Genomic DNA, 27386 nt, shown 5'->3' on the forward strand with positions numbered 1-27386 from the left:
CGTGCTTGGTACTGATCCTGAGGGGCCTTGAGGGCTGCCCTGGGAGCCCCCCGCAGTGTGGGAATGTGGATGAGACACGGTATCCCCACTCTGCCTTAACGCCCTCACCCCCGGCCACGCAGCAGGTGCTTGGGACCTGAGCCGCCAGGTGCAGTGGTCCTGCCTCCCACCACGCCCTCCCCAGGAATGTGGGGGTGCTGTCTAGGCCCTGGTCAGCTGTTGGCCGACCAGGGCCAGCTGCACTCAACATTTGCATGGGTGGGCACGCTTTGCGTATTCATTTATATTTATTTTTAAGATCTAAATAAAAGGCTTCATCAGTGATATCTTGTACATCAAGATCAAAGCTGCCTGTTTCCATCATCTCGTTTGGTGAAAGCAACCATGGGAGACGAGCCTTTGTGGCTAATTAATCGGAATTGGGTCGGCAATTGTGTGGACCACTTGCCGGGACACGTGCTCATTGCGCTCCCAAGTTTCTGGCCGCTTGAGGAAAGGCTGGGGCCATGCATGACAGCACATCGTGCGCTCCCCTCAGCCCTGTGGCGAGCGCACCTGCCAGGCAGGCTCTGGGGTCCACTGAGCACAGCCCGGGGGAGCCCCCGACCCCATCCCTTTCCCGGGACCAGTGGCTGTGAGGCTCTGCCAGCCCCTCCACTGGTGTGGGTGGAGCCTGCCGTTCACCCCACAGTTCACTCCACGGTTCACCCCACCGCTCACCCTGTCACTCACTCCACCATTCACCCCTCCGTTCACCCCATGGTTCTCCCCGCCATCCACCCTGCGGTTCACACATGACGTTGTGCACACACACCACGTTGCTCTTGAACCAGCAAACTAGGGAATGTGCGCAGAGATTCAGGTGGAGCCCGTGGGCCTTTTCCCAGGAACAAATCCTGGTGCTCCCCTCTCTGCTGTCACAGGGCAGCACTGGCGGTCCTGAGTGTGGCCTGTGCCTTTAGTGGCCAGGTAGACTTCAGTCTCTCTAGGGTCGCACGTAGCTCTCTCACACCTGCTGGCCCCTCCCACTGCTCTTGGCCCAGCTCCAGGCCCTCTCCGCTACCCTAGGACCCCTGTTTCGGGGGCTAAGGGGATGTGCCCCATGGTCCCACCCAGTCCCTTTCCAGAAGGCCAGGTGGTAGACTCTTACTTGTTTTGTTTTTAAAAAAACCTTGTATTGAACAAGTCCTTGTCGAGCACCCTGTCTTCTGTGCACCCACGACTCTACAATCCGGAGGACATGGGCCCTGCCCCCTGAGCTCCCAGAACGGTTGGTTGATCTCAGAGGCGAGGGCACTGCTGGACAGCCCAGGCCTTGAGGGCACAGCCAGCCTCCCCGCGTTTCAGACCTGCTGCCGCCTCCTTCTCCTACAGACCTGGGCTCATGGGCCTCGGTGAGTGGTCCCAGTGGAACAGTGGTGCTGCCAGGGTGAGGCAGCCCTCCAGGCCTGGTGCTCACAGGCCATGAGCTTCTGGGCCAGCACCAGGTTTCTCAGGATCAGCCGGGGAGACTAGGGCCAGCTCCTAGAGCCCCTGTGGCCTCACGCTCCCTGCTGACTGGCTGCTTCGTTGGGAGGGCGGACAGGGGAAGCCTGTGGTCAGCAGGACTCCACCGCCTGGGCTGCAGGCACCTCTGTGAGCAGTGGCTGGACCACCAGGCCCGGGCCCCCTGCCAGCCCACGGCTCTGCAGACTAGAGCCGGTGGCCTTGCCTGAGGGCTCGGTGCCACCTGCAGAGTGATGGGGCCTCCCTGTGCTGACCTGTGCGGCTGGCAGTGGGGGAGGCATGTGCCTATGGCCGTCTCTCTGGGCCCGAGTCTTCTCCTTAGAGCCTGTTTCCACCTGCTGTGGATACCCGCTCGGGCCTGTGCTCATGTGCTCTGCGGGCACTCAGTGGCCTCTGGTGGCCTTACCCTCTCAGTCCTTGCCGATTCTCGTGGGTTATTCTGCGTTATTTTTTCTCTTCGGTTTTTCTAGTTCTTTCTGAGACTACAGTCATCTGGGGGTTGAACTTCCTGAATTAGTGCTGTGTTTTAAAAAGATGTTTGGTTTTATTTTCTATCTTTTTATTCTACTTTCTGTAAGATTCTCTGAGATTTATCAGCCTGTTTTTACTGTATTTCTACAGTGATGTTTCCTAAAATTTCTTGTTGTTGGGTTGTTCCTTGAGGATTCTTTTATTTTTATTTATTTATTTATATTTTTTTAAGATTTTATTTATTTATTGGACAGAGAGAGAGATCACAAGTAGGCAGAGAGGCAGGCAGAGAGAGAGGAGGAAGCAGGCTCCCTGCGGAGCAGAGAGCCCGATGCGGGGCTCGATCCCAGGACCCTGAGATCATGACCTGAGCCGAAGGCAGCGGCTTAATCCACTGAGCCACCCAGGCGCCCGAGGATTTTTTTATACATAAGACGCCTTGTGTTTCCCGAGCACACTGTGTCCGCTGTGTAGCTCTCCGCTCTCTGGGTGGCCTGTTCTCTCTCGGCTGCTTCCGTGTTCAGGTCAGTGTGGTGGGTGTAAACCGGACCTTGTTCTCTCAGTCTGGTTCACCCCGACCTCCAGAGTGCAGTGGGCCCAGCCATCTGCTCATGGGGCAAGTAGGGCCCGGAGGGGCCTTGGGACTGGTCGTGTTTTTGGGGAAGATCCTGTCTGTGAGGCGTAGGTGCTGCCATCGCCTGGGAACTGAGGGGACAGGACAACGGGGAAGCTCAGCATCACTATGGAAACCTTCCCGCAGTCCCCTGGTCACCACAGTGACTTTGCACTTTATCTGGTATTCCTCGGCCCGGAGACCTGCTGCTTTCGCTCTCAAGAAAATAAACCTCTGGTGTTCTTCTAAGACAGGGAGAGAAAAGGGTGATGGGAAACAGAGATGCTGGCTTTTCCGAAGATCTCCAAGTCCCATTCTGGTCAGTCATCCTGTCCTGCCCACGTCCTCACCTTATGACTCAAAACCCAGCATGACACACAGCAAGACTCGGAAGGGGAGCGAAGCGTGGCCCACGTGGGACCCTGGGACTTGAGCAGGGTGGTGGTGAGCTCCCTGCGCTTCTGCCTGAGTGCTTGGACTGGGAGCTGCAGAGGCTCTGACCTGGAGGAACCACAGACACACCCTGCCCCCGGGGATGGAGGGAGAGACTTTCTGATTACACCCGCCCATGACAACCAGCAGGGGCACTCAGTCCCCACAGCCCATGTCAGCCCGGCCAGTGGTGACCCATCTTCTTATCCAGGCCCCAGAGTGGGCAGTGATGGGTGTGTCAGCAGGACGAGGTGAGCTGGCCTGCAGCCCACCACCCGGATTTCCCTGCATCTGAGCTGGAGCAAGACAGCGGGGCCTGCTCCCCCCTCCCCACTACCCCTGGCTCAGAAGGCCCAGCAGGAAGCCTGGGCTTTGCCCTGTAGCAGCCGCAAGGTGGCCCTTGCTTTCCCATCCCCGGGGAGCCCAGCTTACACCCCACCGTGTGCAGTGTCCACCTCTGCCAGCATCGCGTGAACATGGCCCATGGGTAGTGGGACGTGCACCCACCTCCTGGACCAGGTGCTGCATCTACCCAGGGCTGCCTGCCAGACGCAGGGAACTCGGTTGCAGGATGCGGTAAAAAGTCTCGTATCGTACCCAGGCTATCGTAACGTGAAAGAGAGAAGACAGCGGGCAGCAGAGCAGTGACGTGGGTGTTAGAGTTATCTGACAAGGATCATAGAGCAGCAGTCATAAAAACACGCCAACAAACAGGAATCTTATTTAAACAAACGAAAACATGGTAAACTTCAACAAAGAAGGAGAAATTAGTTTGTTTGACAGAGAGGCAGTGAGAGCGGGAACACAAGCAGGGGGAGTGGCAGGCAGAGGGAGAAGCAGGCTCCCCACTGAGCAGGGAGCCCAACACGGGGCCAATCCCAGAATCCTGGGATCGTGACCTGAGCGGAAGGCAGACACTTAATGACTGAGCCACCTAGGCGCCCCAAGGAGAAATTAGTTTTAAAAAAAGGAGAAGAGCCCAACAGAAATTTCTGTAGACCTAGAAAATCCAGCAAGCAGAAATACAGAGTTCATGGGCAGACTCAGAGTGGGCTGGGGCCAAGAGTCAGGAACTCAGAGACAGACGGACAGACAGCATCAGACAGACAGAGGAAACAGGCTGACAGACGGGAGCAGAGCCATTGGGATCGGGGCCCCGGAGATAAACGTGCATTAATTGGAGCCCAAGAAGCAAGAGAGAGACCGGAGCTGGAAAAGTATCTGAACAATGCCTGAAAATGCCTCAAATTTGGTGAAGGGCGTAAACGTGTGGATTTAAGAAGCTGGGCGAACCGCACACCGTGTACGACCATGGAAATTCTAATTAGCCTGAATTCTAATTAGCCTGAAAGTTAGAGACAGAATCTTGAGAGAAGCAGCCTAGGAGCCTAGGAGTACGCAGGGACGCTACTTGGAGCCGTGCGGCACTGGCCTCGGGGGCTGTGGAGGCTGAGGGAGCACACAGGGGCATTCACGCTCTGAGGGACACCATCTGTCAGCTGAGGACAGTGTGCTTCAAGGGGCAGCAGAGAAGCCAGACATCCCCAGAGTGCGAGCAAGGGACCCGTCCATGCCCAGCGGCTAAGGGAGCATCCTGGACAAGAGGACAGGTGAATGGAGGGGAAGAGGGCAGGGGCATGGGCTGCCCCTGTGTTCACTGACTCGCTGACTAGCACATGGCAGTAGCGCTCCATGCACATGGCGGGCCAGTCCCCAGGGGCAGCGGTGCTTCCCCTCCTGACTGCGGTGTCCTGTCAAGCCGTCGGCTGAGCGACAGGTGTACATTTGAGGGCCTGAGGCAACCTCGGAGACAGCTGTACCATGCACTGTACTTCACGCTGTCAGTAAAATACAGAGGTGGTTTGGGCCACTGCCTTCGGCTCGGGTCGTGGTCTCGGGGTCCTGGGATCGAGTCCCGCATCGGGCTCTCTGCTCGGCAGGGAGCCTGCTTCCCTCTCACTCTCTCTGCTTGCCTCTCTGCCTACTTGTGATCTCTCTCTGTCAAATAAATAAATAAAATCTTAAAAAAAAAAAATACAGAGGAACCCTGAACGCATCCAAGGAGGGCAGAAAACGAGAAACAGAGGCATAGTCAGAGAACAGGTAACACTATGGCAGATTTAAGCACAAGCAAATCAGTGATTACTTTTAATGGAAATGATCTAGACGCACCAGTTAAAAGATGGAGGTTAGCGGGTGGGTGAAGACACAGGACCGCTCCTATTCTGTTGACCAAGCTCCCTTCAGCCACAGCCATCTCAGCAGGGCAGAAGATGGGGCATCGCTCACATGGCCACATTAACTGATATCAGATAAAATGTACTTGAGAGCAAAGAAGGTTGCTGTGGATACAAAGGGACATCACACGAAGGCCGGTGTAGCAGGAAGGCACGACAATACCAAGTGTGCTCCCGCCGAATAGCAGAACTTTAGAACATGAAGTGAGAAGCAGTAGGACTAATGGCAGGAACAGATGATCCATGTGCGGTCGAGGCCTCTGCTCAGCTCGGATGGCGGGACCGCTGCAAGGGACCGCACGAAGTCACGGAGGAACTCAGCATCACCGCCAACCACAGGGTCCGGCCGGCGTTTATGGTACACTCCGTGGAACCCCCCTTTCACAGGCACCCGGGCATTCTGTAAGACCGACCGTGTCTGGGGTCAGAAGACACACTTGGAAGAATCAGTTAGAGAGCACGCTCTCTGACCATACCAACCTCACACTAGAAGAAGCAGGAAAACAGCGGGACCATCTCTTCCTACTTGCACATTAGACAGCACACCTCTAAATAGCCTGTGTGTGAAAAAGGAAGTCTCCAAGGAGAAGTCAGCACAACTGAGTAGTCTTTCCCCACGACACAGCTCCGTCAGCCCCAAGGAGGTGGATAGCGCTCAAAGGGGGAGGCTCCCAAACTTGTATTCCAGCCTCCAGCCCCAAACAAGAAACGAAGAAAGAATACGTAGCAAACAATAATGAAATCGAAAGCAGAAAAAAATGGAAAAATTACTGAAACAAAACATTCTTTAAAGAAGGGCAATAAAATTAATAAACTCCTTGCAAAACAGACCCACATGGAAAGAGAAGGCAGTCACCTGTACCAGGAACAAGATGGGGGTGTCCCTAGATCCTGTAGCCATCCGAAGGGTATAGCAAGAGTTCTGTGGACAGCGTTAGGCTTACAAGTGCGGTATCGTAGGAGCAATGGACCAATTCCTCAAAAACCACAGATTCCCAAACCTCAACCAACATGAAATAGATTATCTGTGTAGTCTTACAAGCATTAACCAACTGAGTTCATAACTAAAATGCTTCCCCAAAAGATATTTCCAGGCCCACATGGTGTCCGTTGAGAATTCTGAACTTGAAGAGTAATTAACATCAGTTTTAAGCAGTCTGTTCCAGAAAACAGAGGAGGTTGTCAGGGTTTGAGGGGTGAGGGGTGCATGTGTCTCCAGGAGGGTGGCATGAGCAGCCTTCTGTGTTGACCCAGTTCTGCATCTTAACTGTGGTGGTTACACAGATCTGCACGTACGGTGGGATCTCATGAGGGCCAGCAAGTGGGAACCTCTGGAGGCTGCCCCAGGGTCTGCTTTCCTGGGTTTGATACTGAACTGTATTTGCTTCACGTTGTTGCCACAGAGGGAGGCTAAGTGAAGAGCACATGAGCCTCCTTGTACATTTCTTGCAAATTCCTGTAATTATTTCCTACAAAGTTAAAAAAAAAAAAAAAAACCACCACCTCCACACAGTCTTCCAGTTTGAGCCCTACCCTCACCCTGTTTCCAGCAGTGGCTACTGGTAGTGCCTGTTCCTGAGACTGTAGAATTTTCTTTGCTTTTCCACGGCCAGCCCCGGATTTAGCGTTTTGGGTTATTTACCACTCTTCCATCTGCTTTCTGGCTTCTAAAGGTCTTTTGATGTTGTCCCTTCCTTTGTTTTGTTTGTCCTCATGGGAGTACAAAGTATAGGGAAAAACAAAAAGCAAAGCCTTTACTCTTGTTTTAGTGAGATTTTCAGGGAGATTGCACTTCAGTCTGTAGATGAACCACTACCTCTCCCGGAGTCATGGCATTCTTCCCATTCACGTCTATTTTATAAGTAGGGAAGGACAGCATTCAAACCCTGTTTCTTTCCATGTTTTTACAGACTCTTTATAAATATTAATGGGTAAAATAACCAAACATAGTTAATTAATCTATTTCTGGAGTTTGTTTCCAGTTTTCAGCCATTCAGAGCAAGCTGCGATAAACATCTCTGTGCGTTCGCGGTGGTCTGTGTTCTGATGAACGTGCAAGTGTATTTTCTAAGTCTCAGAAGCCCGACGGTCTTTGAACCACAGAAGTCTGGCTGCGTCTAGAATTCTGATGTGTCATACTTTGGCGAGTGATGACAGTCCTTGCTCTGGTAGTGGTGGTAATCGTTGCAGTCAAAGCAGCTAGCGTTGATTCAGTCCTCTCCGTGGGCCAGGCTCTGTACCTGTGCCTTCTCCGCGTTAGGCTGTAGAACTCTACCAACAGTCCAAAGAGGGTTTTAGGAAGTAGTGTTCTTTTTTTTTTTTTTTTAATTTTGTTTATTTGACAGAGAGAAATCACAACTAGGCAGAGAGGTAGGCAGAGAGTGAGGAGGAAGCAGGCTCCCTGCAGAGCAGAGAGCCCGATGTGGGGCTCAATCCCAGGACCCTGAGATCATGACCTGAGCCGAAGGCAGAGGCTTTAACCCACTGAGCCACCCAGGCGCCCCAGGAAGTAGTGTTCTACTGAGGCTAGTGAACCTACAAAAGAATACATCCCCTAAAAATGCACCCCTAAAAAATATGGAGCTATGCCTGGCAGAGTACCAGTGGCCAGGTCGTGCCATTGTACCCCTGGACACAGGTCTAAGATGGTGTGTTCTCTTTGGAGAAGGTTAAAACATAATGAAACCAAATACAAGCCACTTTCCTTTTATTATCACCGTGCACCTTCAGTTCTAAAGAAGGTCAGCAGGGGTGCCTGGGTGGCTCTGTAGGTTAAGCCTCTGCCTTCGGCTCAGTTCATGATCTCAGGGTCCAGGGATCGAGCCCTGCATTGGGCTCTCTGCACAGTAGGGAGCCTGCTTCCCCCCTCTCTCTGCCTGCCTCTCCCTCTCTCTCTGCCTGCCTCTCTGCTTAGTCTTACTCTTTGTCAAGTAAACAAATAAAAATCTTTAAAGAAGGTCAGCAATAAAATTACTCCCTACCTTCACCCCACCTGGTGCCAGAGACACGTTTGATAGATGTGGACGCGTGTGTTTGCCATCACACTAAGGTACAGATAAAGTACAGAACATTACCAGCGTTTTTATATTTTACTTTAAAAATTATTACAGGGGCATCTGGATGGCTCAGTCAGTTAAGCGTTTGCCTTCGGCCCAGGTCATGATTTCGGGGTCCTGGGATCAAGCCCCACATCAGGTTCCTTCCTCAGCAGAGAGTCTGCTTCTCCCTCTGCCCCTGTCACTCCCCCTGCTTGTGCTCTCTCTCGCTCTCTCTCTGTCTTTCTCTGTCACTCTGACACATAAATAAAATCTTTTAAAAAATTATTTGTATAGTAAAATTGCCTTTTTTCGTGAGGGGTGCCATTCTATGAATTTTATTCGCCACCTCAGTCAGAGAACGAAGTAATTTCATCACCTCAGAATCCCCCTTGTGCCCTCCCTATCTCCACATCGCTGACCCGGTGGCAACCACGGACACCTTCTCCATGTTTGTCAGTGATGTCTGATGAGTGGAATTCTACAATATGTCATCTTCTGAGATTGGCTTTGTTCACTTGGCTTCAGTGACATTCATCCACATTGTTCACTGTTACCTGCATAAAGCCCATTCCTCTCCGATGACTATCGCCTTCTAGTAAGTTTTGAAGGCAGGACATAGGAGTCTTCCAGCTTCATTCTTCTTTCTCAAGATTATTTGGACTCTTCCAAGGTCTTAACCACACTCAAGTCTTCCTATCCCTGAACATGGGATGCCTTCCATTTGTTTCGGTTTTCTTTCATTTCTTTTTTTTTTTTTTAAGATTTTATTTTTAAGTAATCCCTACACACAAAGTGGGGCTCAAACTGACAACCTTGAGATCAAGAATCACATACTCTTCTGACTGAGCCAGCCAGGTTCCCCTTCTTTCATTGCTTTTAGTAACATGTATCAGTTTTCAATATACATACCTTTATGTCCATGGGTAAGTTAATTCCTAAGTATTTTGTTCTTTTTGATGTTGTTGTAAATGGAATTGTTTTCTTAATTTCCTTTTCAGATTATTCATTACTAGTAGATAGAAATATAACTGAATTTTACACAATTGATTTTGTAGCTTGCAGCTTCCTGAATTCATTTATTAACTCCAACAGGTGTGTGTTGGTTTTGCAGATTTTTTAGGGTTTTCTAGATTATGGCAGCTGCAAATACAGTTTTACTTTTTCCTTTCTAGTATGGAAACTTTTACTTCTTTTTATTGCCTAATTGCTCTGGCTGGAACTTTCAGTAGTATGTCAAATGGAAGTGGTGAGAGCAGGCATCCTTGTCCTGTTTCTGATCCTACAGGAAAACCTTTCAATCTTGTACCACTGAGCTTGGTAACAGCTGTGGGTTTTTTCAAATAGGCCCTTTGTCATGTTGAAGTCCCTCTCTGCAGGTGGTTGAGTGTTGCTGGTATGTCCGATGCCTTCCCGGTGTCTGTTGAGATGATCACATGGGGTTCTTCTTTATTCTATTAATATGGTATATTGCATTGAATGATGTCCATAATCTAAGACAACCTTGCATTCCTGGCACAAATCCCACTTGGTTGTGGTGTATGATCCTTTCAATATGGTGCTGAATTCGGTCTGCTGGTATGTTGTTGAGGATTCTTACCTCTCTCTTGAATAAGGGTCATTGGTCTGGGGTTTACTCATGGTGTCTTTGCCTGGCTGAGTACCACCATAACACTGGGCTGTAGAATGAATTTGGAAGGATGCCCTCCTTTTTAACTTTTTGGAAGAATTTGGGAAGGATTCATGTTTACTGCCTTGTGAATGTTTGGTGGAACTCACCCATGAAGCAGTGCGGTTCTGCGCTTTTCTTTGCTCTGTTTTATCCCTGCTTCTGTTTTCTTACTAACAAGTGGTCTCTTCAGATTTCTGTTTTATCTTGTGTCAGTTTAAGTAGTTTGTTAGTTGCTAGGAATTAGTCTCACTTATCCAATCTGTGTCTAGTCGTCCGTGGTCTTATCGGACAGTCCTTTTTATTTCCAAAAACATTAGAAGTAATGTCCTAGCTTTCATATTTAATTTTATTAGATTTGCACCTAAGTATGTCTTTTCATGTCAGTTCTAAAGTTTGTTTTGTTTTGGTTTACTCTCATACATTGCTATTACCTAGAAATGATTGATTTTGTAGTTATTCATTTTGTATCCTGAAACCTTACTTCATTTTCTCATCAGTTTTATGAGGGTTCTTTTGTTCCAATTCTCTGGACATTTCTACATGGATGTTCTGTTGTCTGTTAATTTGGTTAGTTGAGGTCTTCGCCGAGTGGTATGCCTTTGGTCTCCTTTCCTTGTGGTTTGTGCTGGTTGGGATGTCTGCACGCTGTTGAAGTGGGATGATGAAGGCAGACACCTTTGCCTTGTTCTTGGTCTTGGGGGAGGGCATTCAGTCTGATGCACTTGAGAATGAGGTGAACTGTAGGTTTTTTGTAGGTGCCTTTTGTCAGCATGTAGAAGTTCCCTTTTCTTCTTGATTTATCGTGAATGAATACTGAATTTTTTCAGGTCCTTTCTTTTTCCTTGAATTGGTTGGTATGATCATGTGGTGTTCAGTCTTCAGATTGTCGATATGGCAGATGGTGTTGATTTGTTTTTCAGTATTGAACCAGCCTGACACCCTGAGGTGAGCCCTTCTGGGTTGTTATGTATTGTTCTTTTCATATATTGCTGGATTCGGCTTGCTCACATCTTCTTGATGAGTTTTGTGTCCATATTCATGAGGGGAGCCGGCCCATGGCTCTCCAGGCTGCGCCTGTCTGGGTTTGTACAGCATAATGCTGACCCAGTGAATCGGGCTGGGAGGCATCCCCTTCTCCCTTGTTTTCTGGAAGAGATGGTGTCGAACTGGCATCATTTCTTCCCTAACCGTTTGCACCCAGTAAAACTGACTAAGCCTGGATGTTTCTGTCGTGTGTAACGTCTCCTCTAGTCCTGGAACTACCCAGGCTGTGTGCCCTATCTTGGGAGAATTCGGCTGGATTGCTGCATCGGTGCATCCCACCTGAATTGGCAAGGTTCTGTGCACGCAGTTGTGTACACGGCTCCTTTCCTGTTGGTCTGCAGGATCTGGAGGGGAGACCTCTCTCTCGCTCCTGATACGATAACTTTGTGTCCTCTGTTTCGTCTTGTCTTTGCCAGTCTTGCTGGAGGCTCGCTGTGTCACTGGCCTCCTCACAGAACCAGTGTTTGGTTTCTTGCATTTTTCTCTTTGTTTTTCTGTTTTCAGTTTCACTGATGTCTGCTCTTTATATATCCTTCCTTCTGCTTGTTCTGGGTAGATTTTTTTTCCTTTCTGTCTAGTTTCTAAGGTGGAGGCTTAGATTATTGATTTGAGATCTTGTTTTCCAGTGGAAGTGTCCCTGCTCCCCTTCAGCTGCGTCCTGCAGTGAGCTGTGTCGTGTTCTTGTCGCATTCACGCAAACGTAATTTAGAGTCTCATCAGGCGCTTCTCCAAACAACGTGTCATTGAGATGTGCGATGTTAAACTTTCAGACATTTAGAGATTCTCCTGCTACTTGTCTGTTACCAATCTCTGGTTTAATTCCGTTATGGTCTGTGAATATAGTTTGTACAATTTCTGGTTTTAAAAATGTGTAAAGGTTTGCTAAATGCCACAGGAATACGATCTGTCTTGGAGAATGCTTTCCTGTCCTTGTGAAGGACTTTGTTGTCCCGGGGAGGGGGATGCGTTGTTCCCACATCCATTAGGCCTGCCTGGTCCGTAGCTCGTGCAGCCCTTTCTGCCGCCAGCATCTGCTTGTTGCAAAATGCTCACTCGATTTGCTTTCCTGCGCCTCTGGGACCCAGCCCACGGGGTCTCCACACTGTGCCTGCACATTGTGTCGTGGCCCCTTGCCAGCGGGCGGCTGGTGCCATGTCCAGTGTTAGCATAGCCCCTCCGCTCACTCCCTTCCTCCTGTTGTCATTGCTTCTTCCCGTGTTTCTTTCTTGCATGAGCATGTACTATGTGCCAAGCACTGACTCATTTAATTCTTAAAACAAGCTGTAAAAAAAAAAAGTATGGACCATTATTTTCCCAGTTTTATAGATGAAACAAGTGAGAAACGGGTATCTTGTCCAGAGTGATACCTATAACCTTCTTTCATGCCCACTGTTCATTTTTTATTACATTTTGGTTTGCAGGAGGCTTGCAACAGCAGGACAGAGAGCTGGGCACAGTGTGCCCAAGCCCTCAGATCTCTCTCTGACAGGGAGGCTCACCCCACTGCGGGGTCCCACCCTCATGACCGCAGCGAACCGTGGTTACCTCCACGTTCCATCACACGGTGGGTAGGGCTTCAGCATAAGAATTTGAGGAGATGCAGACATTTGGTCCACGGCCGGACCCCCGCTCCCTATGTGACTGACCCCAGAGCCTGGGCCGCCAGCCTCTCCCTGCTCCAGCCTCTCCTGCGGGATTCCGACAGTCGTGTGCGGACACGGTCATCTAGGCCTGTGTGAGCCTGACACTTTGTGCTGGAAACGCGGAGTGGGCGTGTGACACACGGGATGGGGAAGGCTGCGGGGGTGGTGTGAGCCGGCGGTCAGGGCCCATCAGGGAGGAGGAGGCAACAGGAAGTGCATGCAGGTGGGATCTGTGGGTGCTCAGCCTGGACAGGTGCATCGTGGGCCACTGCCACTGGCTATCCCTCTCTGGGCCACTCTGGGGCCTCACTCCCGGCACCCCGTCCCCACACCATCACCATTTCGTAGTTCAGTGAGAACAGGGAGCAGCTGCTGTCTCCTAGCTGATTTTTGCACACACATACCCATGTGACTGGCTGAGACTTCTCGAGCAGTGACCTGCGATGGCATCCGGGTTATAAAGCACCCCCACGTCTACAAAACGTGGAGGTCCTCAGTTTCTAGAAACACACACAGCTGCTTGCTTTGAACCACTTGAAGGCAAAGCAGGCTTGTGAGTAGGCTCCTTCTCCCTCCTGTGGCAAGTTGACAGTTTGCTGGAAGGGGAGGACCAGGGAGAGAAAGTGTTCCATGCTAAAATGTGTCAACAAGTGTTAGTGGTGTGGGCTTGTCCTCCAACCGTGGGCTGGACAACGGCAAGCCGTCTCACTGACGCGCCTGCAGCCACATGCCTGCTTCTTTGAACGTAGCCCTCAAGAGCTTATGCTCACCAGCCTTCAGAATCCGGAACGTCCTGTTGCCCAGCGGCCCAGCAGGCCTTCTCATGCAGCCTGCGCCCAAGATGCAGGAGTCCTTCCTGGAAGGCGGCTTCCCTGAGGCAGCCTCGGGACTTCCCCCTGCCCACACTCTGGGGGATGCCTCCTCATGCTGCCCTCGGTGAAGCCGTGACCCAGCAGGGAAGGGCAGCAATGCTGGAGCCCAACCGCCAGAGCCCGGTTCCCGTCAGTTCCCATCAGTTCCTGTTGGCGAGGGTGGTGCATGGCGGCGCTCCGGCCAGTACCCCCAGCTCTGCGGGGCCCTGCAGCGGGCTCGCGTAGGTGTGAGGTGGGGCACATCAGCCACGTAAGCGACAGCGAGCTGCGCGTGGTCAGAGCGTAGTGTAACGTTCTTGCAGACACTTGTGCCTGCATGCCACTGTCGGGCACCACACTCCTGCGACCTGACATTTGATCTCCAGTGCCTGAGACCCTCCCTTCCTCCCGACCCCAGGCCGCTGCTCATCTGCGTTCACTCGAGCAGACTGCGTGGCACTTGAACTTGGAGAGGAATGGACGCCCACAGTATCCACTCCTGTGTGTCAAGGCTCGCTGTTCGGGGAGATCCGTGTGCACAGACCGGCAGCGCGTTCCTTCTGGTTGCCGGCTTGACATGCCGTGGTGTGTCTGTGCGGGCACTTGGGGCTGGCCGTTCACTTTCCTTGGCTTTTGGCCTTCGTCTCCGACAAAACAGCTTTAAATGAAGTCCTTGAGTGGAAACGTACTTTCTGTTCTCTCAGGTACCCGCCGACGTGTGGCATGGCTGGCGGTGGCGTGTTGCCCTGGTTTGGGAATCTGCCTGTCTGCAGAGTGGCTGCACCGCCCAGGATCCCCGCGGGCAGCTGACGGCCTCCCAGGGTCTCCTTGCCAGCACCTGGCCCACAGCCTTTCTCGCTGTGACCATAACTGGTGCACGGTGGCCTCTGCCTGTGGTTTGGACTCTGTTTCACAAATGACCGATAACGCTGAGCGTCTCTGCTTGTCGTCATCAGTGTCTTGCTCAGCACAGTGTCCCCACTCATGTCGTTTTTCCCTGGCGGTCTACGCCCTGCCAAGTCCGAGTGTTCCCCGTCCGTTCTCGCACGGGTCCTCTGTCACACATATAGGTTGCAGGCGTCTCCTCCCATTCTGCCGCTCGCCATTTCGCTGCTTCGTGAGGCTTGTAGAGAGAAATCTGTATCATGTTTTTTCTTTTTATTTGTGATGATTTGGATATCATAGCTGGGAAACTTCTCCTCTCCCAGATTCACACGTTTTCCTGTATATTCTTGGAATTTTATAATTTCTCAACTTATGTGGAGGTTTATATTTCCATTTTGAGTTATTTTTTTATATTATACACATTATAGAATCTGAGGTTTGTTTTTTTTGTTTTTGTTTTTCTGAATGAATGCCCAGCTGTTCCAGCACTGTTTGTTAAACAGACATCTTTTCTGGGCGCTGGGATGGCTCAGTCGAACAAGTGTCTGACTCTTGATTTCGGGCTGTCGTGAGCTCTGCGTCCTGGGATCGAACCCCATGTCTGGCTCGGTGCTCAGCGGGGCCTCTGCTGCAGATTCCTCCCCTCCCTCTGCCCCTCTCTGGCTTGCACGCATGCTCTCTCTCACTCTCTCTAAATTAAATCTTAAAAAATCTTAAAAAATCTTAAAATCTTAAAACAAATCTTAAAAAAAAAACCAACAGAACAAGCATCCTTTCTATGCTAGATTGCCTTAGAAAATGTATCAGAACACACTGTCCACGTGTAGGTGTTTATTGCTGGGGCCTCTTGTTTTTCCTCAGTCTGACTTCAGGCCAGGGCTGTTGTGGTCACTGTGGCTTTATGACAATTCCTGAAATTAGGTTGTTCACTCTCCAACCTTTTCCCCATTGTTGTTTTGAGCATTCTGGGCCTGTTACATTTCCACGTGACTTTTAGAATGAGCTTGTTTGTACAGAGAAATGTGTGGGATTTGACTGAGATGGCCTGGATTCCTTGAACGGTGTGGGGAGAAGTGAAATCTTGTCAGGCTAGCCCTCCAGCCACGGCCACGTGTACCCCATGTGTTCGGGCTCGTGCTGATTCCCCGCTGCTCTGCAGACCCTTGCATGGTTATCAGAGGGCAGGCCTCTGACAGTTTTTTCAGAATGATCTCTCTGCGTTCTGTGTTCTTGGATGCTATTATGGATCACGCTGTCCAATTATCTTTCTTTAGTTTCTGTTGATTTCTGTAGCTCAATTCCATTAGGGACACAAAAGGTACTTGAATTACTAAAAAATCCTTTTCAGCATGTTGATGGAGCCTCCTTGCGTGGCCCACCCTCTGTCTGTGCTGGTAAATACTGTGTGTCCGCCCAAGAGGACTGTGCCCTGTGCTGTAGTGGTCAGAGGGCTCCTGCTGGACACTTGAGTCAAGCTGGCTGACCATGTTCATGTCTACTTTCTCCTTCTGGGTTTTGCTTCTCGTTCTCTCAGTGATTGAGAGAGTGATATGAAATGTCTAGCTGTAATTGCGAGCCTGGCTATTTCTCCCCGCATTTCTATCAGGTTTTGCCACGTCTCCGTTTAAGTGCTGTTGTTAGTGTATGCGTGCTTAGGCCAGTAATGTTCTCTTGGCCAGTTGGCCCCTTTGTCATTATGAATTTCCCTTGTGGGTGCCATTCTTGGCTCTGGAATTCACCTTGACACCAGCAGTGCCTCAGCCTTCTCTGCTGTCCTCCTTGTGTTGGTGTCTTACAGAGGTGTCATGTCATGAGCGCTCCCGTAAGCTACTCGTGGCTGGGGTCTGCTGTCCTATCCACTTTGATAGCCTGCATGTAGGCTCACGTGTCCTGTAGTGACTGGTACGCCTAGGTCTCACTGTCTTCTACTCGTCCCATCTCTTCCTCTGCATTCCCCATTTTCCTGTTTTCTTTCTAACTCACTGGGTATATTTCATTATTTCATTTTATTTCCTTTATTTCACTTATTAGTCATCACTCTTTGCTATTTTGGGGATTATTTTCGGGGTTACAGTACACATATTCCACTTACCATAGTCTTCCTGCAAGCGATGCGGCCTCAGAACTACATGTATCTGATTTTCCCCTCAAGCCTCTGTGCTGTGTGGCACACATTCTAATTATAATTCTTCCTCAGACCCCAATCACTTTTTATTAGTTTTATTGGAACAGTCTCCTCAATTTGCTTTTGTATCTTGGCTAGAAGGTGTAGCATATACACACAGAGGAATATTACTCAGCCATCAAAAAGAATGAGATTTTTGCCACTTGTGACTACATGGATGGACCTAGAGGCTGTTATGCTCGGTGAACTAAGTCAGAGAAGGCAAATGCCGTATTGTTTCACTCATGTGGAATCTAGAAGACACAACGAGTGATCAGATGAAACAGAAACGACTCACAGATAGGAGCACAAACTGCTGGCTACCCAAGGGGGCGGGTGGGCAAAGCGGGTGGTGGGGATTGGAAGGTAGAGACCTGTGGTCATAAAACAGCTAAGTCACGGGGTGTGACATACGACACAGGGAAGGCAGCCCCTGACCGTGCAGCAACTTTGCGTGGGGACCGATGGTGACGTTAGCCATGGGGTCACCGCGCTACATGCCTGAAAGTCCTGTGGTAGCATTTGTCAGCTGTGACCAGCTGCGAACAGAAGCTAGCAGTCCTTCGAGGAAATCAAAAGCCACATATTTGCCACCATAGTCACACTGTCCACTGCTCCTCGCTCCTTTGCATGCATCCTTGTGTCCCTGCGGTGTCCCCATCCTGCTGCTAGGAGGGCTTCCCTCGACCTCCCTTGCGGAGCAGGTCTGCTGGCAATGCATTCTTGCAGGTTTCGTTCGCCTCAGAACATCTTTATCTTGCTTTTGTTTATGAATGTTTTCACTGGGAATCGAATTCTAGGTTGGCATTTTTTTCTTATTTCAGTATTTCAAAGATTTTTCTTCTCTTTCGCACGTGCACTGGGGCTGTTTTTCTTCATGTGTCTTGTGCTTGGGGTTTGTTGAGCTCCTTGGGTCTGTGTTTACTTTTCATCAAATGTGGGGCTTTCTGGCAGCATTTGTCCTTCTCTCCACCCCTGTCCTTTCCTCTAGGGACCCCGCTCACACAGATGTTGTGTTCCGTGATCGCCCCACAGCTCAGGGACGACCTCGTCAGCCTTAAATAGTCCTTTTCTTGTCTATTTCACTATGGATTGTTTGGGGTGTTTTGTGTGTTGGATTGCTTTCTTTCTTTAGTCTTCAAGAGTGTGAACCTGTCTCCTGCCACGTCGACTGTGTCATTAGCCTATCTGGGCTGTCAGTCTGGGCGCTGGGGCTTCCCCTCCAGGGATCGGGTCGTCTTGCTCTTTGCTCCTCACCCACTGAGCTGCTGGACAGCAGACTGTTGCTTCCGTGTCCTGACACTTGGGTATAACTGTGTTCCAGTTCTTGGATGCTACTTCCTGTCTGCTGTTCTCGGTCGGTTCCAATTGATTGATTGTTCTCTGGGTCATATTTTGTTCTCTGGGTCATATTTTCCTACTTCTTTTAATTCCTGCTAGGCCTTGATTAGTTGGCGGACACTAAAGTTTGGCTTGTTGGATTCTGAATGTTTTTGTATTCATATAAATCTTCTTGAGCTTTTTCAGAGATGCAATTAGGTTTCTTGGAAAGAGTTTGGTCCTTTCAGATCTTGTGTGATTTGCTAGGCCATCCTGGAGCCCTTCTCAGTCTGGAGATAATTATCTCTCGCTCCTGAGCCAAGATCTTCCTGAATAATCCATGAAATGAGAGTTTTCCATTCTGGCTAGTGGTGGGGAAGGCCCTGGTCCTTAGCCTGTGTGCGTGCTGGGCCCTGCTTCCTGGACATGCTTTCTGCTTTGTAAATCACGTGAATGTAGTGCCTTTCAAAAAATTAACTTTAAAAAAATGAAGACAAAAATAAGAGTTTCTCACAGTGAGCTGAAGCCTGCCACATGCCTGTGTTGGCGCTGAGCCCACTTCCCCGCAGTCTAGCTTCCCTCCCAGGCTCACGCCTGCCCTCAGGCCATCTTCGTGGTTCTGTGTCCTCTACGACATGTGGTCACACCTGCTGCGAGCAGACCAACAGGTGCAGGACACATGCAGGTTCCTACCTGTGCTGCCTCTGGTTCATTTTCCCCTGTACCCCACCCCCAAGCTGTGATCAGTGAATATCCCCTGTAGCACCCTCCCCTCTCGGTCAAAGCAGACACGTGGGCCGCACTCCCCACCTGTGTGAGAACCGACCCCCCCACCCCCGCCCCCCAGAGAAACTCTGGCTATCAGAACGGATGTGCGGGCTGTGGACTGTGTCCTCATGGTCTGGCTCTTCTTGCAGGTTGAAGATTGAGGAGCTGGAAGGGGAGCGCAGTCGTCTGGAAGAAGACAAGAAGATGCTGGAAATGCAGCTCGAGCGGTTCACCCTGCAGGTGTGTGTGGGCGGGCGGCCACAGGTGGAGGCTTCTCCCAGCGCTCCGCGTTCTCCTGGGGTGCGCCCTGCTCTCCTGGCTTCTCCCTGCGTCTCAGTGCCCGTGCTTCCCACACCCACAGATGCCCTGTCTTGTGGTTCATCAGCCTAAGCTGAGTCGGGGACCTCCCCAGACACACGCACCCCTAGTTGGCCGAAAGCATGTGTCCCGGAGCCCAGCAGAGAGGGGTGCTGCCTTCAGGCCACGTGTCACCATTCCAGGGCCGAGGTCCTATGGTCCATCAGTGCTCTTCCCCTCTCCCCTTCCCCTACACTGGCCACAGCCCGTGGCCCATGTGGTGGCTGAGAGCCCCCGGGGACCTTCTCTGTTGGGGTCTGTGTTCAGTCCCGTCCCCACCTCCTGCAGCCGCGAAGTCACACTGCCGTTGACTCTGCTCGCTCTTTGTTTTTCATTGTTATCCTCCTGTTTGAATTGTTCCATGGCGAGGAACCTGCAAGTTTGTGATACCCAGATTTTGGACAGGCCATTGATTTTATCTTGTCACCTATTAGAGGCAAATCAAATCTCTTTTTTATTACCGATGCTGGGAGTCGGGAGCAGTGACAACTCTGATGAGGCACGGCGCCGTGGGCTGCGGCTGGCGGCGGTCAGCGCTAGGAGCCGTGCCGGTTTAATTGGGCCGTGGGCCTCAGAAGGGAGAGCTGGGCTGTTGGCACGTCGGCCCTGGCAGCCCGTCAGCTGGTCCCTGTCAGAGCAGGCTTGGTGGGTGTCTCTTGCGTGTCTGGTTGGGCACAGCCTGCCAGCAGGGCTGACAGCAGCCCAGCCCCCCCCCCCCCCCCCCCCCGTGATTGGGGTGCATGGAGTCCTGCTGAAATCTTTCATTTCCTTTTTCCCTGCCTCTGGGCTTCCAGGGAGCCTGCTGTGGCTCTTGGCAGGGTCTCTGGGGTGCCGTGCAGGTGGGCCCCGTGGCTCATGGACGTTTACCACCAGTACCAGCGTGCCGGGAGGTGGGGCGTCCGGTGCTCTTCCCGGCTCGAGTCTTCCTGGGTGGAGATACTTTGAGCACCACACCGGCCCTTGGGTCGGGCAGAGGCCTTGCAGCAAGTTCTGGAGCTGTTCACGGCCTAGGGACTGGGCTCCCGCCCATGGGGCCAGGTGGTGTCTGTGTCCTCACCTATGGGAGCCGGTCAGGAGCTCAGCAGGTGCCACAGCCCAGCCGTGGGGGCAGGCCTTGGGGGCCAGGTCCACGAGGGCCGTCCCTGCGTGGAGACTGGGTCTTGTCTCAGGAAGGTCGGCCATGCACCATCGCTGTGCTCTGAAGACCTTTCTCTGTGTTCATGATCGCCAGCGGGAGGTCCCACTACCCCGTTTCCCTGATGAGGAAACGTCCAGTCAGGGAGGGGCTGTCATTCGGCCCAGGGCACCCAGCAGAAGGGGCAGAGCTGAGCTGGGAACCCCGTTCCTGGTCTCCTGGTCTGCTCCCCACACCGGCTACCCCAGCCCGGGTCTGCTGTGTGGTGCTGTGGGCAGGCAGAGCTTGGCACCCCAGGGCTAAGCCAGCCATTCCAGAGGGCTGGGACTCTTGCTGTGGCAGTGGCTGTTCTGTCTGACTGACCCAGACGCCATCCCCTTGTCCCGCTCATGACAAACACCTGTGAGCTCTGGCCCGGCTGAGCGCGCAGACCCGGGACAGACAGGAGTGAAGGTCAGGTCAACGGCCGTGCTGGTCATGCAGAGTGGATGAGAAGGACTTGTGTCTGGCCGGGGCCCAGGTCCGCCCCCTACTGCCCAGTGAGCCCCCCCGCCTCACAGGGTGCAGTCCGGCCGCGGGGCTCTGGCGTTCCTGAGCACACGCCCCCCACTGTCCCCTCTTCCCTCTGCGAGAGGCTTCAAGTTGGGCCGCTTCAAGGAAGATTGACTAAAATCAGCTGCAGTTTGACTTAATTGGGAACATATGCTTGGAGAGGGAGCGCCACTAGTTAGAACTTCTTGTAATTAGTTCACAGCTGGTTGGTGAGGAAACAGCTCCGGTTACCGCTCCGAGCCTGGTGTGCGCCTGCTGCTCCACTCTGTCTGGGTGCCCGGACGGCGTGGGGGACAGGCCTCCAGGGGGCCGGGGCCCGGCTGTCCTCACACTTGTCCTGGTGCCCCAGCCCACGGAGGGGACTCCCGCCAGCCACCCCGGGGGCGGGGGGGATCTGCAGCTGTCCCGTGCATGCCGCCCTCTAGTGATAGGGAAACTGAGGCCTGCGGTCGGCTAGCCTGTGAATGGCTCGCTCACAGACACCTTCTGTAGAGGCAGGATGGGTTGGACAGGTTCAGAATTCTCCAGGGCTGGGAGTGAGCAGACGGCCTGGATGTCTGGGCCTGGAGGCAGGGGGCGCCCTGTGCTCCCCATGTGGCTGCTGGAGCAGGGGGCTGGTGGCCATGGAGCAGGACGTGTGCCACCATGGCCCTGGGCCCCCTGCTCCCTCCCACCAGCCCTGCCCCACACACCTCTCCACAGGCCTCAGTTTCCCAGAGTCAAGAGAACGATTGAGGAATGGTAGCAGGACACGTCTCGTTTGCCCTGACCTCCCACTGGCCTCTTCTCGGTGAATGGGCTCTGGCATGGGTGGTGGCTGTGGCCCTGGTCTCAGGCCACTTTGATGACCGTAGGGACAGCCCCCAGGCTGGGTGTCTCACTGCCAGCCGAGCAGGGCCATTGCCACGACTGCTGTGGCATCCTGTGCATCACCGTGATGACAACACACATGCTTTTCCACATTGGAGGTTCTGATGGGCCAGGTTTGGGGACTGTGACAGCCATGGGCCACAGGTGCAGCCGAGAGGGGACCAGACATGGCAGCCCCAGGGCGGGGGGCCACATGTCCGTCAGCAGCCTGGCCCAGGCTGGACACCGCGCGTACAAAGCACAGCCGGGCCACGCACAAGCACTCTGTGCCCCCGGCCCCGCCAGGTTGGCCCTAGTGCGCGACAAGTGTCCTCAAATGTCCAGCAAAGCCGGACAAACTCCTCCGTGCAGACCCACTTCCCACCGCCCACATCCTGGCATAAGCGTGGGGCCCCCTGATGCCACCCCTCCACCATCCTTCAGTGCTTTTACCGTTTTTTGATGCATTTTAAAGCAAATTGCAAACATCTGCACCCTTCCCTGTAAATGCTTCAGCATGCATGTAATCAAGCAGAATTCATCTCTGGGAGAGGAGCCCACGTCCTGCTGCCCTCGGTGCTGCCTGATCACGCTGTGTATCCAGCCAGGTGACCAGCTGGGGTGGGCGCAGGTCCCGATTCACCCCCCCCACCACCCTCCCAGCCCGCCATTGGCTCCCCAGGACTGGGTGGGGCTGCCCATAGCCCACCAGCAGCGCTGCTCAGGAAAGGGACCAGACTGCAGCCCAGTGACATTTGAAACAAGTATCGTTTTTGGAAACGGAGTGGGTAGAAAATTGCCGGGTTGCCTGTGAGCGGAAAGCTCACGGTGCCCGTGGAGACGTCCCCGCTCCTGTCCCTGCGTCAGCAGGCAAGCAGCCCTGTCTCATCAGACCCTCCCGGCCTCCACCTCCTTCCCTCTTCCTGAATACGAGGTTGGGGGAGCTGCACTCCTCACACCACCCTGCCCTCTCCCCACTGATGCTGTGACAGGATGCTCACTGGTTCCCTTGTACCTGCAGGTTCCTCTGCCCGGCCTGGGCCCCCTCCCGGGGACAGATCTCCCCTACCCCACCTGCTCCCACCTGCCCAGGAGCCCTGAGCCCAAGGCAGGCCTGACCTCTGTTTCTCAGAACCCTCCTGCCTCTGACCTTTCCCCTGTGGACTCTGGCTACTGACCAGGACCCTGGGCGTGTCCCATCCCTGGCTGGCCCTCTGCCTATGTGTCTGCAGTGCTCTCTGGGCCCCTCCACAGGGGGGGCCAAATCCCATAGGCCATGTGCTGGGGATGCCTGCGTGAAGGGTGAGCCCCAGTGAGCGTGACCAGAGCTTAGGGGCGCTAGACTGACAGTGGCCAGCCATGGCCACAGCTGGTCTGCAACAGGCAGGTGCCGATCTCGGCACCCTCGCCCCTCACCCCTGCCTCCAGCACCCATTGAGGCTCCTTGTCAGCTGCATACATAGACGGCCTCACGGTCGCTGAAGAAAGAGAGTGGTCCTTCCCTCCAAGCAGATGAAGGAGCCAGGTACCTCAAGTCCCAGGACCCCCACGTCCTGTGCCTCCATTTCCCCAGCAGAGGCCCATGCCTCCTGCTGCCCCATCGGCTCACATTCCTGCCCTGACAGCTTGGGGTCTCTGTGTGAGGACCACAGGGGCCCCCCACCCCATCCAGCTGGCTTTCCCCTCAGCGCTCCCGGCTCCCAGGACAACTGTCTGGAGCCACCCCCCTCACCCTGGTCTCTGCCCACCAGCCCTGCCTATCCCTTGGGGCCAGCTTGGGCAGTGCCTTCAGGCCGCATCCAGGACCTCTTTGTGGGTCAGTCCTCTGGAGCACGAGCTCTGCGGACAGTGATCTTGCCTGGCTCCTAGCCCACACTCTCGTGGTGTGAACGAGCGGGGCGCACCTGGGGGTGCAGCAGCAGGTGGCACGGCCAGGAGGTGGGCTCTGGAGGAAGCCGGGGCCAAACATCTTGGCCCTGCGTCCTGCAGTGGCTGGGACAGATTGGAGCCGGAAGCGTTGCACGGTGTTCCTCTTGTGTAGGATCTCCTTTGACAGCTGGTTGTTTTTCCCCTAATAAATTCTTAGTGCCGGCCCCCCTTTTAACTCAAAAGATGACCTGTTTTCAAACCATTCTGCCCCTTGTTGTTCACGTAACAGATCTGGGAGGTCTCATTGGTTTTCTTACGGCCACTTGATGTGTCCCTGTGATGTGACATAACGTACTGACCTCGGTGCCTGCTTGTGGCCTGTCTTCCCCTTCTGCGGCCATAAACGTGGCTGTGGCGCGTGTCCTGTGTCCAGCATCTCTGTGTGTGCGCGTGTGTGTAGGATAAACTTTGGATCAAAGGGTACCTGTACTTCTTTCGGAGGCTTCTGCTGGATGGTGCCTCATGGTGGTCCGTCATCAACCGCTGCCCCCCACATGGGATGGCGTGGACCACAGGCTCGCCAGGAGTGTGCTGTCCCACCAGGAGACCTCCTGCCCCCACGGGTTGGGCGGTAGCACGCTTTCAACCTCCAGCCCTTGTATTACATGTGGGAGCAAGGGCGTTTCAGTACGTTTGTATGCGTTAATGTCCTTGGTCCGTTTTTCAGATGGGTTGTTGGTCATGTTGATTTCTTGGAGCTTTTTGTACTATGAGGAGCTGAGGTGTTTTGTTTTAAGTTGTGAGTTACATTTTCCCATCGATCATCTGTCTTTGACTTTGCTTGAGGCGTTTTTAAGCGAGTGGAAAGTTTTTGGTATGTCAGTTTTCATACAGGTGCATCTGTCGACATCTTGTCTGGGGCTCAGGTTGTGAAGGAGTTCCTCTACGGCGGTTTGTTTTCACGTGTGAATCTACGGCTACTGCGGCGTTTGGGTTTGGTCTGGTGTTTTAACAGGTACGAAGCCTGACATCGGCCTGTTCCCTCGAAGGGGCTCGTGCCCCTAGCCCCAGGACCGCTTACTGCAAAGCCTGCCCTCACTGGTGCGAGGTGCTGTCCCCTCGGGCCTGGGCGCTCCTGGGGATGATGCGTCCCCTCCTCCCTGCCCCTGTGACTTCTGCAGGATGTTCCTGGCACCTCTTGTTTATTTTTATGTGCCCCCCTGGAATGAACGTATCTAGTTCCCCAGCCAATGTGGAAATTGTTTTCATGGTTTCATGGTTTCATTGGTTTCATGAGAGGAGAGTGAACCTCTGGGGGCGCAGACGTAGGAGGACAATTACCGTTCTGTGTGCAAACACCGCTCTGTGTACGTTTGTGGGGTCCCCTTTGTGCCCCACCCTAATGCTGACAGGTGTTCATCTCCTACATTTCTTGGTCACATCTGCCTCTGGTCAGGGGTCTTCCTTTGGTGTCCCGGCCGTATGAGCGCACACGTGGACTCGGGGCTCCGCTCCGGAGGTCTGTGACCCAGCCCGGGGCAACCGCGTGCGCCCCTTCACACGTGGAGTGAGCAAGCAGGCATGTGCCCCAGGCCTGCGCTCCTGGACGGACATGTAAAATAAGACGCTTGAGGAAAGAGCCCAAGCCCCCCTTCCCCACCGCGGCACCCGGCTGCTCATGTTTATTAACGCCGAGGACTAAAAAAAGCCAGCTTGCTGATGTGTACTTGCATGGAGATATTTCCACAGGCGCTGATTTCTCTTGATTTTTTTTATGAGGAGAATGATGTGTCTTGAATCATAAGCCCCCTCTCATCCCATGAGCCGGTATCAGCGGGCGTCCCCTTAGGCCTCAAGCCCCCCAGGCTCCTGCCCCACCGGCCCTCTCCCCTGTGTGTGCATGGGGCCTTTCCACCTTGTGACCCTCTGCGTACCGGCTTGCCCGCTGTGCCGCTGGCTGTGCTGGAACCACGTGGCACAGAGAGCGCTGCTCGGGGTGCAGTGGCCCCGCGCTGTCGGTGGCCCTCACAGCCTCGCTGCTCTCAGAGCACGTGCTAACACCTTGTCCTCTGCATGCTTCTCACCAAGCTTATAGATGAGTGTGCCGGTGGCCCAGCCGTCCGTGAGCCTAGAGGCTGGGAGTGATGAGATGTCATGTGTGTCCCCTGGAGGCAAGTTGAATTTTCCTTGGAGTGGGGTGGAGTGTTGCGGCCGCAGGCTGAGGCTGGTGGGCAAAGGCACGCCATCATCCCAGGACCACCCGTGCGTCCTGAGCCCTGCTCAGCCAGCTACAGCCTCGTGCCCAGCAGCACCCAGTATCCCTCCTGGGAACCAAGACCTCGAGCCCCTGGGGCAGAGCTAGGAGCGACCCGTTGTCCTGACGCCAGTGCAGGGCTTTCTGGCCATCACAGCAGTTCCCCCAGCTCCTGTCAAGTTCAGAGGTGTCCATGACCAGAGACGCAGGACGGGCTAAAGGAAGGCCAGCTTAGGGAGCACTTGTCCTGGGCTTCCTGTCCTTTGGGAGTGTCCCAGGACTAGCAGGACACCCCGGCCCACCCTGCACGCCAGGGTCCTGTCCCGGTGGGTGATGGCCTCCACAGGCCCCTTTCACAGCCTGTCACTTTCTCCCCATGAGGCCCGCAGCCTGGATTTGGATCCCATCCTGCTCCTGTCTCCTTGACACTGGCCGAGGGCATGGCCCCACTGGCTGCCGTGTCTTGTCCCTTCAGGGCTGGCTGTGTGGCACTGGACACAGTATGCACACAGACCCCCGTCATCAATCAGGAGAGTCCACTGAGAGGTGGCAGCTTTGGCCACAGGGGATGCCGAGTGCCCAGCTTCTGAACCAAGCCTCTGTCCTGGGGAACAAGGGGAAATGGAGGAGGTAGGAGCCGGGCCCGTGTCGTCCCTGGCCTCTTCCTTGGCCATGTTGGCCCCGGGCAGATGGAGGCTTACAGAACACCTGCTGCCCCCTCACTGAAATGCCTCTGGCTTGAGGAAGGGACCTGCCTCTGTGGCCACCACCCCTGGGCCTCTATCCCTTTACTGCCCCCCCCCCCCCCCAGTGACCAGTCGTGGGCAGGTGTTGTGGGTTTCCCATCTGCTCTGGGCCTCAGTTTCTAAATCTCTGAGACAAGAAGTAGGCTGGCTGCTCATGACTGGAGATCCGGCAGGTGGCGGGGGGGGGGGGGGGCGGGTGGCATGGAGCTCAGCCTGTGCTGCTCTGTGTGACTTCTGCCACCACTCCCTACACTGTCCACATGCAGCTGGCACACTGTCCCATGGGCTCCCGCTCCCCCACTCTGGGGGACGAGGCCTGCTGGGTGCCTAAGGCTTCAGAGGCAGGGAGTGTCCCCAGGAGCCCACTAAGCACCGAGCAAGAGCCTTGCTCACTCCCCACCGCCTGTGGGACCTGCCCAAGGTCATGTAGCTCCTGAGCTCTGGGAGCACCAGCCCTGGGCCTGTGCAGAGCGGGTCCACAGGCTCAGGGGCAGCAGGCAGAAGATGACACAGGGCCAGGGTGAGGGATCAGGGTCACGACGGCAGGGCCCAGGGAGGCCCCGAGACCCAGCAGGTGCCCCTGAGGCCCCTGCTCTTCTCCCCGAGCTATGCTTCCTTCAGCCAGGAGAGAGATTGATTTAGCTAAGAGGCCGGGTGATTTAGAAATATGCATGAGGACCAGCACTTACTTAACCGTGCTGTTTAATTCTCCCCGCGTCCCTGCCTCTTCCAGCAGGGCCTGTTGGTATGCGCGTCAGGTCTGGCGGCAGGCGCCCTCCCTCCCGGGCCGTGGGCCAAGGGGCAGCGGGTTCCTCGCCTGGCTTGCCAGGGCCGCCGTCCACAGCACGTGTGGCCACAGGCCGGGCGAGGGCCCCCGGGGCTTGTTCTCTGTGCAGGCCTGTGAGCACTAGGCCCAGAGGGCCCTCAGGGATGGTGACCACTGCCCTCAGTCTTCTGCAGATGGGAGAGGGCCAGCACGGGCT

The 27386-nt window shown here is 53.8% G+C and overlaps 1 protein-coding gene across 2 annotated transcripts in view; it reads left to right on the top strand.

Annotated features, from left to right (window-relative positions):
- The window catches only part of MAD1L1 (mitotic arrest deficient 1 like 1), a 309358-nt gene that overhangs the window by 202232 nt on the left and 79740 nt on the right, over window positions 1-27386 (top strand). For both annotated transcript variants that reach the window (XM_045993575.1, XM_045993577.1), the window contains one exon: window positions 18791-18881. In XM_045993575.1, coding sequence (XP_045849531.1) covers window positions 18791-18881 — 91 coding nt within the window. The remainder of the gene's footprint in view (window positions 1-18790; window positions 18882-27386) is intronic.

The sequence above is a fragment of the Meles meles genome, chromosome 21 (assembly GCF_922984935.1).
Source record: "Meles meles chromosome 21, mMelMel3.1 paternal haplotype, whole genome shotgun sequence".
Lineage (NCBI taxonomy): Eukaryota > Metazoa > Chordata > Mammalia > Carnivora > Mustelidae > Meles > Meles meles.